General features: G+C 39.6%; 1 protein-coding gene across 1 annotated transcript in view; it reads right to left on the reverse strand.

The window, feature by feature from the left end:
• The window catches only part of LOC104961415 (unconventional myosin-IXb-like), an 18,495-nt gene extending 13,030 nt beyond the window's left edge, over positions 1–5,465 (reverse strand). The window contains exons 1-2 of the mRNA XM_010789721.1: positions 5,088–5,465; positions 3,597–4,422 (exon numbers count right to left, since the gene is read on the reverse strand). Of these exons, the coding sequence (XP_010788023.1) occupies positions 3,597–4,364 (768 nt within the window). The 5' untranslated portion in view covers positions 4,365–4,422; positions 5,088–5,465. The remainder of the gene's footprint in view (positions 1–3,596; positions 4,423–5,087) is intronic.
• Positions 5,466–14,127: the final 8,662 nt, after the last annotated feature.

Raw genomic sequence — 14,127 nt, forward strand, 5'->3', positions numbered from 1 at the left:
GTGTGTGTGTGTGTGTGTGTGTGTGTGTGTGTGTGTGTGTGTGTGTGTGTGTGTATTCAGTAACAAAGCAGGCCAGGATCCTTTGTGTTAGCTTGTTGTATTGATGGATAGACATAGCATGTACTTAATGGTAGCTGGAGTAGATGTCAGTAAAGAGCCAGCCATTTCAAAAACAATGCGTGTTTTAAATGAACTGAAACCAACCAATGCCTTGCTTCCCCTCTTTCAGATGTGTTCTTGCGCAATGTAAAGAGACTCCTAGTCAAAAAATGCAATGTTCTTTCCATAAAAATCTAAGTTTGGTTAGTTCTAAGGCATTTAGCCTAGCCTCATATCAGGTATCAGTCAAACCTTGGTGCAACCCAACAGATAAATGAAACAGAGAGCACACAGGGAAGCGGCCTGTTTGTTACTCATTGAAACATTTATTCACACGGCTGATTTGATAGTGAACAAAGAGACCTATTAACCTAGAAGAGTGAGAACGAAACTGGAGTGTAAAATAAGTCTGATTTCACGGTCGACAAACACTGCCACTGTTTTGCTCTTTGGGGGTTTTGATTTGATGAAATGTCTGACTAAGTGTATGAGGCAAAACAAACTATGCAAACCCTAATATTTGTATGTGTTCCTGATGATCAAAATTCAGCATGTACAATACAGATTTCTTTGCCTTTTTCTAGGAGCCTTTAAGACATTTTGTCCCTTTATGTTTTGCCATTTGTTGTTTTTCTTGCAAATACAGTACATGATCAATTACAATGTACCTTCAAACGTTTGAGTCCCGCCTGAAGACCCAACTCTTTTCCCTCGCTTTCGAGTCAGTTTGAGCTATGTTTTATCGATTGTTATGCTTTTATTGTCTGTCCATAGCCTTTATGTACCTTTTATCTATTCTTATGTGTGCCTTTTATCTATTATTGTAATATTATATTTTATTATAATGTTATGTCTGCTGTGAAGCACTTCGGTAAACGGTATGTGCTATATAAATAAAGTGGATTGGATTTGATTGGATTCTCATTTTGGACGACACCACGTGTGGTTATTGTTGATTAAACTGATTGGCTGGGTTTGGTTGCAAGGAAGTGCAAAACACATGGTGGTTATATTTTTGTTTCCTGTATAAAAAGGAGAGGTTTTTCTTTATTTGACATTTTATGTTTTGGATAAAGAGGTCGAGAAAAGGAAATGATATAACAGAAACAGTTTCAGTTCAAAATTCTAAAGCTGACCTAAAGCAACAAACAAGAAAAAAAACATCCACAATAATCCAACTCATATTCACATCTTCCTATGAAGACAGAATGGCAGAGCATTGCTTCATTTTACTCTCTGCAGGAAACGGTGAAGGCAGATAATCAGATTAGTTAAACCATCAGATAATCACTCTTTTCAATCAACCAACGTGCGTGCAAGTTGGTTTCTGATGAAAGATTGCGACAATTTCGAAAGTTTACTGAAAAAAAAGAGGGCCAGACTGATGTGCTCGCAGGGGCTTAAACTTCATAGCATGCTTTTTTGATTTATAATTTGTGTTTTCTTAAATGGTTTTTTAGTTATATTTTGTTTCGTTTATGTCTTGAGTTTATTGTATGTTGTGCTTTTGGAGGAGCCTGAGACTTCGGATTTCCGGCCAATGTATGCCAAAGCTACTGCATATGACCCTTTGAATCTTTAGTTATTAGTAGTTTATGTCATAACACAGTGAAACATACATATCATATTTCCAGAGACATAGTGGTATGTTCAAACTGCCTGTGTTCTTCAGCCAGCAGTAATAAAACCCAAATATATCCTGAAACCTTAACCGGGAATGTTGGACAGTTTTGCTTGACAATTTACAGGGTTCTTACACCTTTTCCAAAGTCAAATTCAAGCACTTTTCAAGGTGCATTTTCAAGGTGCATTTTCAAGCATCTTACAGCTGTTGTAAATTACATATTTATATACACATACTTATACTCAAATGATTATTCCCCTAACTGACATTAAATCAGATGTTCTTTATGCTATAAACAACCAAGGACTGTTGACCTCTGGGTGAGTGCTGCTTCCTACCTTCACTGGACTAACAATGGCTAATCCCAAACTTCACTGCTTTTTCCTTATGTTATTCGCCGCCTCCCAACCCCCTCCTGCGCATAACAAATGCAAACCGCCTCTACTATCATGTGTGATTATGACCTACACAAGATGATCACGTTACATTCCACAGTCAATGTGCTCACAAAACAACTAGGTATTGTGACTCACTGCTAGCTCTTGGCCGTGCTCTGATTGTATCACTACTGATGATATCGGGCAATGTGCATGTTCATCCTGGACCTTCTATTGTATGTTTTCTACATATAAATGCTAGAAGCTTACTGCCAAAAATTGACCAGATAAAAGTGCTCGTTCACAGCTCCAATCCGGAGGCACTTGTCATCACTGAGTCTTGGCTGAAGAAGAATATCCCAGACTCTGATATCGGCATCGCTGGTTATAATGTGTTTAGGCAGGATAGATCATCTAAAGCTGGTGGAGTAGTTAGATTCACAAAGCAACACCTCCAAGTTTCTATCGCCACTAGTAAATCTGTCCCCAAACAATTTGACCTACTTATCGTAAACATTAAACTGGCAAATAGCTCTACACTGACAGTCGCTGGCTGCTATCGCCCACCCTCTGCCCCAGCATGTACCCTACCTGCTCTCAGCACCCACCTGGCACCCCACACTCATTCTGAGTTTGTGCTACTGGGGGATCTAAACTGGGACATGCTCAACCCTCCTGCGCAGGTCCAAAAACAATGGGACTCTCTTAATCTCTCGCAGATTATCCTCACTCGTCACTCCTACACGGTATGACACCAAAAATCCAGAAAAAGCCACCCTCCTTGATGTCATCCTCACAAATAACCCTGACAGGTACAAAACTGGCGTCTTCTGTAGCGATCTCAGTGAGCACTGTCTTATTGGCTGCATTCGTAATGGCGGCACAATTAAAACAGCCAGTCCTTACCACTCAAAGACGAACACTGAAACATTTAGACGAACAAGCCTTCCTCTACGACCTGGCTGCTATCAAGTGGGACAGAATTAGCTTGATCCCTGACCTCGATGCTGCATGGTCCTTCTTTTATGACTCCTTTGGTATGGTAATCAATAAACACGCTCCCATCAAAAAATGAGGATAAAAAACCGATGCAGTCCTTGATTCAACCGAGATTTAGCTGAACTGCTTCACCTCAATAACTCCACCTGGCGCAGGGCTCGTCACTCAAAACCCCACGACGATTGGCTATCATTCAGGAACATTTGAACAAAGTCTATACAGGCTATCCTTGAAAACACCTCATAACATTTCAAGCATTTTCAAGGATTTCCAGCACCCGTACGAACCCTGAATTTAACTGACAAATAACTTGATTCTCTGATTGTTGATTGGCCCTCTGTCAACATATTTTGAAAGAAATTTTGACACAGATGGTGAATCAGCAGGAAAGTGTCACTATCTCTTGTTATTGCCTCTACAGAGCTGACAGTGTGTACTGCTACAACAGATGTGGGTGTTTTTGGTTTCAGCAGGTGCTTCTCATCACAGTGACCTACCTCGAGCACCGGGCCGGCCCCAAGGACGGTGCGTTCGAGTCCGCTGGAGTTCTGGCTGAGCGCGGTGAGGCAGTGGATGAGATAACTGCTGCTCTCAGTCTTCCCGGAGCCACTCTCTCCAGACAGCACGATGCACTGGTTCTTCTGCCTGGTCAGCATCGCACGGAAAGCCACGTCTGCTATTGCAAATATATGAGGGCTCAGTTTGCCCAGTGGCTGGTTTTCGTACTTCTTCACAAACTTTGGGTTGTAGTAAAGAGGCAGGAACTTGTTGGGGTTGATGGCGATGAGGATGTTGCTGGCATAGGTGTAGATGTTGAGCCTGTAGAAGCGATTATGTAAAGCCTTCAGGATGCTCTCCTCAGTCACAGTTTGGAGGTTGCAGAGGTCATCGTAGCCGCCTCTGTCGCTTTGTAGTTGGTTGCCTGCACTGTTGTCTTTCTGCAGGATGAAGTAGTGCCCTTCACTCTGAGGGTGCCACCTCTGAGCCTTGCGGGGCCACAGCAGGACTCTCTCCAGAGGGTGGTCCCCGGCCTCCAGCAGCCTCTCCTCCCCGCCGCTCTTCCTCACCTCCAGCAGGCTGTACCTCTGGCTGGCGTCCAGGCCCAGAGTGATCACTGCATTGTGGATGACCGCCCTGGCCGTGTCCCCTCCGCTGACCTGCAGGGGACAGTAGGTGGAAGTGTCCCGGGGCAGCCTGGGGTAGATCTGCACAACTCGGGCCTCTCCATTATGTTCAGGGCGCCCGGATCCATCTGTATAGCTCATCCTGATGTACAGACAGGCCTCAGCATAACTCACTCTCCCAACTCTCGGCCAGCATCCACTGTAGAAACACACATTAAGCTAGGTAAAAATGAAGAAATAGAAAGTGTAATAGGAGTAAAACTAGCACAGATCATCTTTGGGTCATCTGTTTGCGGTGTAATTATTTCTAGGATATGACACGTAGGCAAACGACATAACATGCATTTCTCATTGGTTGGTTCATTCCCATAGACTGTATCAACATGTAATACTAAAGATAATCCACATTATGTCATCAAAAGCTAGTTAAAAATTAAGAAATATAAAGTGTAATAAGAGTAAAACTAGCACAGGAAATCTATTGAGTCCTTTGTATGTAATGTAATTATTTCTGGGATATAAAACGTAGGCAAAAGACATTGGTTGGCTCATTCCCACACACGGTAACAACAGGTAACACTATAGAATCTAATCCACCTCATAATTCCCATATACATCCACTCATTAACAAGTGTCAAACGTCAACAAATGCGACTTTAAAATGAAGAAAAAGAAAGTGTGATTACGGTGAAACTATCTCAGGTAAATGTTTTGAGACCATGCACATTGAGATCTATGTGTACAAATGACATAACATTTGCATGTTAGTTGGCCTCATTCCCACACTGTATCAACGATAATCCAAGATAATCTGCCCAGGTAACAAATACCTAACAGTAACAAGAGGACAAAAATAAATCTCACCTTTACAGAAAAACCCACTCATTTCCTTTTCTAATGCCGAAATATTCCTGAAAACGGGAGGAAGAGGAAGGTCTTTGGCGTTTCCGAAATCCGGTCGCACAACTTCAGGGAAAAATATGTTTCTTCACCTGAGTTTCTAGAAAAAAAGGTAAGCGAATGAATTGCATATTCACCGTTTTAAATGGTTAACAAGTAATTTCCCAGCAGTTCGGCGACGTTTTAGTTTTAAATCACAGCTTCTTAAAGAAATGCAGGGTTCACGTCTCGGCGTCGTCCTACCCGAAAACTTTACTTCCTAGGTTTATCCAAACACACACTCACACACACACACTCACTCACACGCACACACACACTGACACACCCGCCGACGAGGTAGACACTAATGTTGTACCTTTACTGACCTGAAATATGTCGCACCTTAGCCAACAGGAGGTACAGCTGCAGATAAAAACAACACAGCACGTTGTGACGTGTCGAGAGAAGATAACTCTTACACATTAGCGAGGGGCAGAAGTTAATACAGAGTTTAATTTACCTCATTTGTTATGAGGTGAACTGGGGGGTTTAGGCGCCACCTGGTGGAAATATGGGGTATTACAACCACCTCTCATCACATTAGAGTACTAGCCCTATGGTACTAGCAGATACATGCAGTGAACCACCTAAAAAGTACACTTATTTGACCACATACTGTATAAAGAACATTTAATTTACCACATATAAGTACATTTATTTTACCACATACAAAGTACATTTAATTTACCACATACAAAGTACATTTCATTTACCACATATAGGCAGTCAGTGAAGTAAAGTACACTTATATTAACACGTAAAGTACAAAGTACCTTTTTATTTTTACCATAAAGTACATCTCTTTTACCACATATAGGCGGTCAAGTAAAGTACATTTATTTGACCACATACAGTATAAAGTACCTTTTTATTTTAGCACATATAAAGTACATTTATTTGACCACATACAGTATAAAGTACATTTATTTGACCACATACAGTATAAAGTACATTTATTTGACGACATACAGAATAATTTACCTTTATTTTACCACATTAAAACACTAGTTAAAGCCATTTATGTTATCACACAAAGACAGTGAAGTTAAGTATGTTTATTCTATCACATAAAGAAAGTGACATGTAATGTACATTTACTCTGTATGTTCTGTATTGTTGTTTGCCACCTTTTCACACCTCTTACTTTTTTATGAAACTGTATCTTATTGCACTACAGAATTGTATTCTTTGAGTAATGTTATATTGTTTTACTACTTCTTTGAGATCCCCATCCTCAGCGCGGACAAATCTCAATAGAGTATTTGTAAATGATCCTGTTGGACTATTACTGGTTTTAAAATGCTCAACTGGGCCTGAAACTGTTCTTGTGGCAGTTCAATAGTAGGGATATTATTTGGCCTTTCTATACTCTATTTAGTGTACAAGATAAAAAATAAGCAGCATATGTAAAATATAATGCAATTCAACACAAATCTGCAGTTAACCTTGAAAAGTTAAACCTTGTTGAGACTGACAGAGAGGGGTTCAGGCAAAGCTCAAATCTGCATAATCACGTTGGTAATATTTTTGGAAAAAAGTTGACACATTTTGTGCCCTCGTCTTGACAATGTTCTTCTAAACTATTTCTGCTATTAAAAAGAGACAAATATGCAAGACAATTTAAAGCATATTACAAACACATTAAATAGGATATATAGCACATAAGGGATGGCGTGTGGCGCAGTGGATAGAGCCTTGGTGTTGAGATCAGGGGGTCACAGGTTCAAACCCCGCTGCAGTCAGCATGTCGTTGTGTCCCTGGGCAAGACACTTCACCCACAGTATTGAGTATGTAAGTTGCTTTGGATAAAAGCATCTAACAAGTAACATGTAATGTAATGACCAAAAAACAGATAAAGACAGAATTAGAACAAAACAGACAAAGATGTATGTGCAAGATGGAAACCAAACTGAGAGGTGAATGACAGCTCCTGATTTTTCACTGCAGGATCTTTGCCACATTGTGTGCAAGTATTTCAATCCTCACGAGGGCTCAGTCTTTGATATATTCCAGAATCTGTGCACCTTAAAAGATCCACCTTCAGAAACGAAAATATCTTACCTGTCTGACACAGAAATAATGAGCACATTTAATGAAGAAATGAAAGTTCTTCATGCTTCCTCAACATAGATTAAGTTAGATACACAGATACATAATATAATTGCAGAGTGCAATTTTCAGATCAGGCTATATACATTTTTGCATGTGTGCAGATTTTTTAAATTAATGAGTACAGGATACATAAATCGATAACAAGTCTAATGATGGTCAGTTTTGCTTATGCTAATGCAGCCTGTCCATTCGGGTATATAATGACTGAGTGGGGGGATGGGGGGCGGTGGAATCCCAATTTAGTGAAGAAGCTCGCAGACACACTGACAGCTTATTATAGCGTGAGGTATGAGAGGCAACGTGAAGTGTTACTCAGCACAAATCAACTGCTGTTCATAACGACTACCTGCAGCCGAGGCACATTCTCCCACACAGGAGGAGACAAATCAGGACACAAATACACACACCGACACACACTGATACACACACAGACACACACAGACACAGACAGATGCACACAGACGCACAGAGACACACACAGATACACACACACACACACACACACACACACACACACACACACACACACACACTGATACACACACAGACAAAGACAGATACACACACACACTGATACACACACACACACACACACACACACACTGATACACACACAGACAAAGACAGATACACACAGACACACAGACACACACACACACACACACACACACACACACACACACACACACACACACACACACACACACACACACACACACACACACACACACACACACACACACACACACACACACACACACACACACACACAGATACACACGCAAGCATAATTTCTTTGGGTCAGAAACGCAAACTCATCACTCCTGACAAAATACCTGCTGCCGAGTGCTGTGATAAACATTTTCGTGGTCATTTGGGACGTGATCCTTTAGATTATTGTGAATGGGGACGATGAGGACAGGCTTGTTAGCATCGACGGTGTCACATTAGGAGTCACTCTTGTTCCTGCTGGACTGAGCCAGTTTTGCAGAGACACACTGAATCCAGTCCAGTAGGCACAAGAGTACACAACTGAGGATTTAAAGTTCACATTATTAAAATCCCAAAATGATTGAAAGCACAGAATTTAACAAGCTGTGGTTCTTGTTATTTTTAAACTTTGTGAGGATCCATACATGTAGTTGACACATTTATAATACTTTTACTGACTCAAATCATCATAACAGCGATTCTTCTTCTTCTTCCTACTGTACAGTGTTTTGGCATGCAAAAACGTTCTCGCCTCACCTCTCCGTGTTGGGACGGTCTGCTGGAGCTCATGCTTTCATGTCAGACACTGAACTTAGCCACTGTGAACAATTCTTGTTTGTTTCAATGCTCACTAATGAGCTAAGTTCTGCATCTTCAGAAAAGTCTTCCCAGAGTGACATTCATCATCAGCAGATCTCTCAATCTGCAAGAAAAATTTAATCTTTATACAACTCATAATTATACAGTTTTCATATGGAGATTACTGGTTTAATGGATGTTGCAATTATACTTAGCCCTCCAAACGTATTAATGTCTTCAGTAAAATGTGCTGAATGTTTTCAAGCTGTGATTTCACTAAATGAGAAATCCAGGCTCACTGCAGGAGAAGAGATCATTACATATAGGAAATTGATTTGATTTGTTTAATATATTACTCTGGGCTCTAATAAGACATGTGTGGAAACATAAGATGATAGTTAGTCATAAAGTAAAACCCCACTTTATTACTTTCAAATACAAAATTAATAACCCTTTCATACTTGCATGTTCATAGGCGTTGTAAAAAGGAAATGGCCTCGAATCGATCCGTAAATCAAGTGTTGGAAGAAGTTTTTCAATTATTAAAGTTAAATTAAAAATTATTCCATTTGTTCATTCAAAAATGTGCAAATAGGTCACTATTTCCTTTTCAAATGGAAAATAAAATGGAAATGAACTAGTAAAGCACCTCTATATTTCACATAAGAACAGTACATGGATTAAGGTGCTTAGCTAGTTTTTACCTCAGATGCCGGCCTCCGCTTTCTGAAAAATATATTTGTTTTTGTAAACTGCGTGTAAAAAACTGTTGTTTTATGAACTTCAATTGAAGCTATCGTCTTTCTGTTCATAAAACAACAGTTTTTTACACGCAGTTTACAAAAACAAATATATTTTTCAGAAAGCGGAGGCCGGCATCTGNCCTATGAAAATGTTCAAAAAGTGCTCAAACTTCACATGTGTGCTAACAGTCCAGTCGCGAAAACATCTACGGGACAGTTTTGAGATTTCTTCAATTGCCGTTGCCATGGCAACACAATTCTCACCATGAAACACGGTTTTCTCATAACTTCAGTGAAAATGCTCCAAACGGCCCAAAACTTCACAGGTTTGGTAACGATGCAGCCATCAACGCATCTAAGCGTATTATGGGATGTCATCAAATGCCGTTGGCATGGCAACAGATAATTCCCCATCAAGTTAGTTCAAAAGTTTGCAGTATAGATATTCTGCTGCTTTTCCAAGCCTTTTTATTTTATTTTCTTCTCTCATCACACATTCAAGCCCCCAGTGTTCATGTATCATTTCAATCTAAATTCTTCACTTTCTTCTTACACATTACATTTCAGCATAGCAGTTTAGCGTCAGCTTTTCAGCATAAAGCATCCCCACTAGCAATTTCTTCAGGAATTGCATTCTCTAGTTTTCTTTCTTATTCATCTAGCAGCAATGTGTGATCTTGCAAAGACAAGAAACAAGGAATGATATACTTTGGACATCATTTGGGCATTTTTAAGTCACTAAAACATTTATCCTAGTAATCAATAATCAGTAGTGGTCCTTACTAATGAAAATATTTTTCTTATTTGGTTAAAACAACTTTATCTTGAAAGGCAACGTTGGTTATTTGCCATTTGTACTATTGTCAAGCCCCTCAAAAAGTCAAAAAACAACTATCTAATAAAGAGATAAGCCTTTAACAATTGGTGTTAAATATATAGTTTAATATATTACAAAAACGTGTCCCAAAACAGCTGAGCACAGTGGATCTATCTAGAAAAAGACACTCAAAACAGAGTAAAAGAGCTTTTTTTGGAGACTGCTTTCTGCTGGGAGATAATACACATTTGGTTTTCCAGTTAGTATTTCGGGGCAGTATGATGGTGTTTGTGGATGTGGTTTGAAATAAACCACAGTGCTTATGATAATGAATGAACATGTCACTCAGTGTAATCATCTTGTGGCTCCTTGATGTGTTTTTAATAGTTCTTTGTCAACAATCTCTTTGGCTCAGAAGAATAAAGAACGCTACATGATTCGGCTACACAGACAAGACTGAACATGGGATTTGTTGAAAGAATATAGAACAGCCCCAGATTCAAAAAGCCTCTCTTTGACAAAATGGTTCCTAGTGTAAAGAATACATATCCATGCTCTACAGATTATTTGATATTTTCAGTCACGAATGACACATTTCTTGGGTCTTTATTCTTCCCCACAAACATTAGCTGATATGTTACTTTTATCTTATTTGTTTCATTCAACTTTATGCATACTATGATCAATAAGCAAACCACTGCTTCAACAATCACTTCTTTGTATTTACATTTAAAGTGTTTTACTATTTTATTTTATTGAAGCTCTCAGATTCATGTGAAAAACATTGGAAAAACTACCCAAAATCAGATGGTTAAAAAAACTTTTTGTAGGGGAAAGTGTGTTAAAGTTGTGGTATATTTGTTTAACGTCTGACACATTTCTATTGATAAAACATGTACATCTCCTACAGGATTGGGATAACAGTGCGTTAGGTACCCATGGGTGCTTTTTTAATTTAATGTGTGCTTTGTTGTCTCCACAGTTTTAACGTTGGCACTAAAAAGAGATATTTTTAACTCAGAGCATCAAACTAATAATCCTGTGTCTGAATGAAACAACCATACAAACAGCAGACAATGTATCCCTTTCAGTGTGAGTCTCCCTCTCGCTCAGAAACCCACATCTTCTCTCACCTCCAGCATCAGAAGTGTGACTCATCACGCTGAGGCTAATATGCTGATAGTGTGCACTACCAGCAGGGTGTGTAAATTCCACACCTGTCCCATCATCCTCTCTCTCTCTCTCCGTCACCCCTCCCTTCCCCTTGTGTGCCTTCTCTCTTCTCACACATGCCCCCCCCCTCCTCCTCCTCCCTCCTCTCACCCTCACCACACTCTGGACAGCTTGAGGAGCAGAGAGCAGCGCTGCCTTGCTAAGAACATGCAACAGAAAACAGACGATCAGGCAGCAGAGACAACAAGGAGGGCCTTTCTTCTTGTTTTCCTCACAAACAGGTAAGTGGAGATTCACCCCTTTCACATGCACTTTTATGACTAACTGCAAGAAGCCTGGTAGAGGAATCTTTAGATGAAATAAATAGCAATTGTTGGAATAAGAGCAGCTTTTTTGAAAGTATTCATATCTGAATGTGGCGCTGCAGAATTGGTCGTAAAGAAAGATTATGTTCCCCTACAGTATTTTACTGTCTCTCTCTGTCCTTATATAACATCCAGTTTTTCTTATAATAACTTCACTATCTCTGATTCATGTTCCCGTTATTCTCCCTTCTAGAAGAGACCATCAATCTGAGCAGAACAATCTTTTAATAAGTTTAATAAAGTCATGTATTAAGGTGATGGCAGAGCCTTTGTGCTCCTGCTCATTTGACACTGAAGATGGATCTTCTCCTCAGGAAGGAAGGAGGTGGAGTGATGACAAAAGGCTGCAGCTGCCTTTTCTTCTCATGAAGCTCAGTGAAAAATGACATAATGGCATTGGAGCTCAGGTAACTTCACTTGGACACTGATACCCTTGAAACCAAAGTCTTGGGTGTGTTTACAAGATGTGTGCTGCCGCGAGAGTGTGAAATCCAAGACATTTTGAGGACTCTTTGGCTAACAATAAAAGAAGTGAAGAGGAAATTAGGTAATGCTGTAATTAACACTGTGATTAGGTGTTATCTTCTCATGGAGTCCTATGTTTATAATGATGTATCTATTGCTACTTAGAAAGACTATATATAACAATTGTAGTATCAAACAATGAGTTGCTGAATATTAATGTATGCCTGGATGTCCACCCAGTTTTCTCCAGATGGAGATGAGCGTGAGAGAGACTTGTTTTCCACGGAGCGGTGATGTCGTGACACACTAACAGTTTATTCTGAAAACTGAGCCGTGTCCCGAGGCTCAGACAAACTATCCGAGTACAAACGATGAAGGCAGAGAATCTTCACAGCCGAGGAGGAAAGGAATATATCCTCTGTGTGAAAGGAGAAAGACGATAGCTTCAATTGAAGTTCATAAAACAACAGTTTTTTACACGCAGTTTATAAAAACAAATATATAATAGTTTTCAGAAAACGGAGGCCTGCATCTGAGGTAAAAACTAGCTAAGCACCTTAATCCATGTACTGTTCTTATGTGAAATATAGAGGTGCTTTACTAGTTCATTTCCATTTTATTTTCCATTTGAAAAGGAAATAGTGACCTATTTACTGAACTACATTTATAGAAAAGCTTTTGTTCCTTATAACTAAGAGAACTTGAATATTTTTGCAACATTTAAAATGGTGCACACGTGCCTTACAAGTTGCAATCAATCCCACCTTTTATACTTTCAGCACATTTTGAATGAACAAATGGAATAGTTTTCACTTTAACTTTAATAATTGAAAAACTTCTTCCAACACTTGATTTACGGATCGATTCGAGGCCATTTCCTTTTTACAACNAAAATACTCAATGAGAATGGGGGAGAGATGGGCCGGCAGAATAATTACCGAAACTAAACAAAGTGTTTTTATTTATTTATTAAAATTATAACTACAATCCAAAAAAACAGGGGATGCCTGACTCCCCTTAGCCTCCAGGAGAAAACGCCACTGAGTTCAAGGGATAATTCTCACCCACCTCTTGCTCTTGCCCTGCACTTGTATGTGCCAGTTGAGATGGTTCTTCCACCAGCTCAACTCTCTGTCCCTCATCATGAACGCAGGAGGCTGGCTATATATCTGAACTCGCGCCCTCATCATCCTCTTCATCATCTTGCACTTGTTCTAAGCTGCTGATGATAGTGCTTGTAGCAGCGCTGCTGCCAAAAAGGTCTTTCAATTTGCGACATTTATATGCTTCACCTGCGAGTGACTTCACCTTTTTTTCTCTTGCCTTCTCGGCCCCACCTTTTTCTTTTCGATTTCTTTGATTTGTATCAGATTTGTATCCATGTTTTTTCATTCTTCCTGGCCGTTTCTCAATAGCGAGTAAAACTGCTGCAGAGCAACTATTTCAAGTATACTACGTCATCGAGTGGCGCCGAAGGACTGTTTAAATGCATGTTAAATCATATATATATATACACTCTAAACCCGGATTTGATTGAAATTAAACTTTTAAGCTCTCATTAATAATGCTGTTCATGTTTTGTAAAAAGACTAATTTCAATCAAATCCGGGTTTAGAGTGTATATATATATATGATTTAACANCTTTAGAACCGGCCCATTTCTGGTTAAATATTTATTTAAATGAATGAATCTTTCTCTTGTTAGTCAAGGAATTCAATGTCAATTTAGTCCTGCTTTTGTGTTCCGTTTTGGTGTCAAATGTAGCCTACATTTAAATAAAACTATAATTATAGTAATGTGAAAGCCTTTTAGAAATGAATTGCACATAATAATTCCCACGGAGCTGTGAGCACTTATACATTTATGTGACGCTTTTCCACTAATCTTCCAGTCGTCAGTTTTCCTCTGTTGAAATCGTTGAAATGGACCAGCTGTGAAGGTGGGGGCGGGGCTTTTATACGCGAGTAGTGAAAACACTTCCGCGTAGTCTGCTCGCGT

Source organism: Notothenia coriiceps, unplaced genomic scaffold (genome assembly GCF_000735185.1).
Source record: "Notothenia coriiceps isolate Sejong01 unplaced genomic scaffold, NC01 NC01_scaffold00001460, whole genome shotgun sequence".
Classification (NCBI taxonomy): Eukaryota; Metazoa; Chordata; class Actinopteri; order Perciformes; family Nototheniidae; genus Notothenia; species Notothenia coriiceps.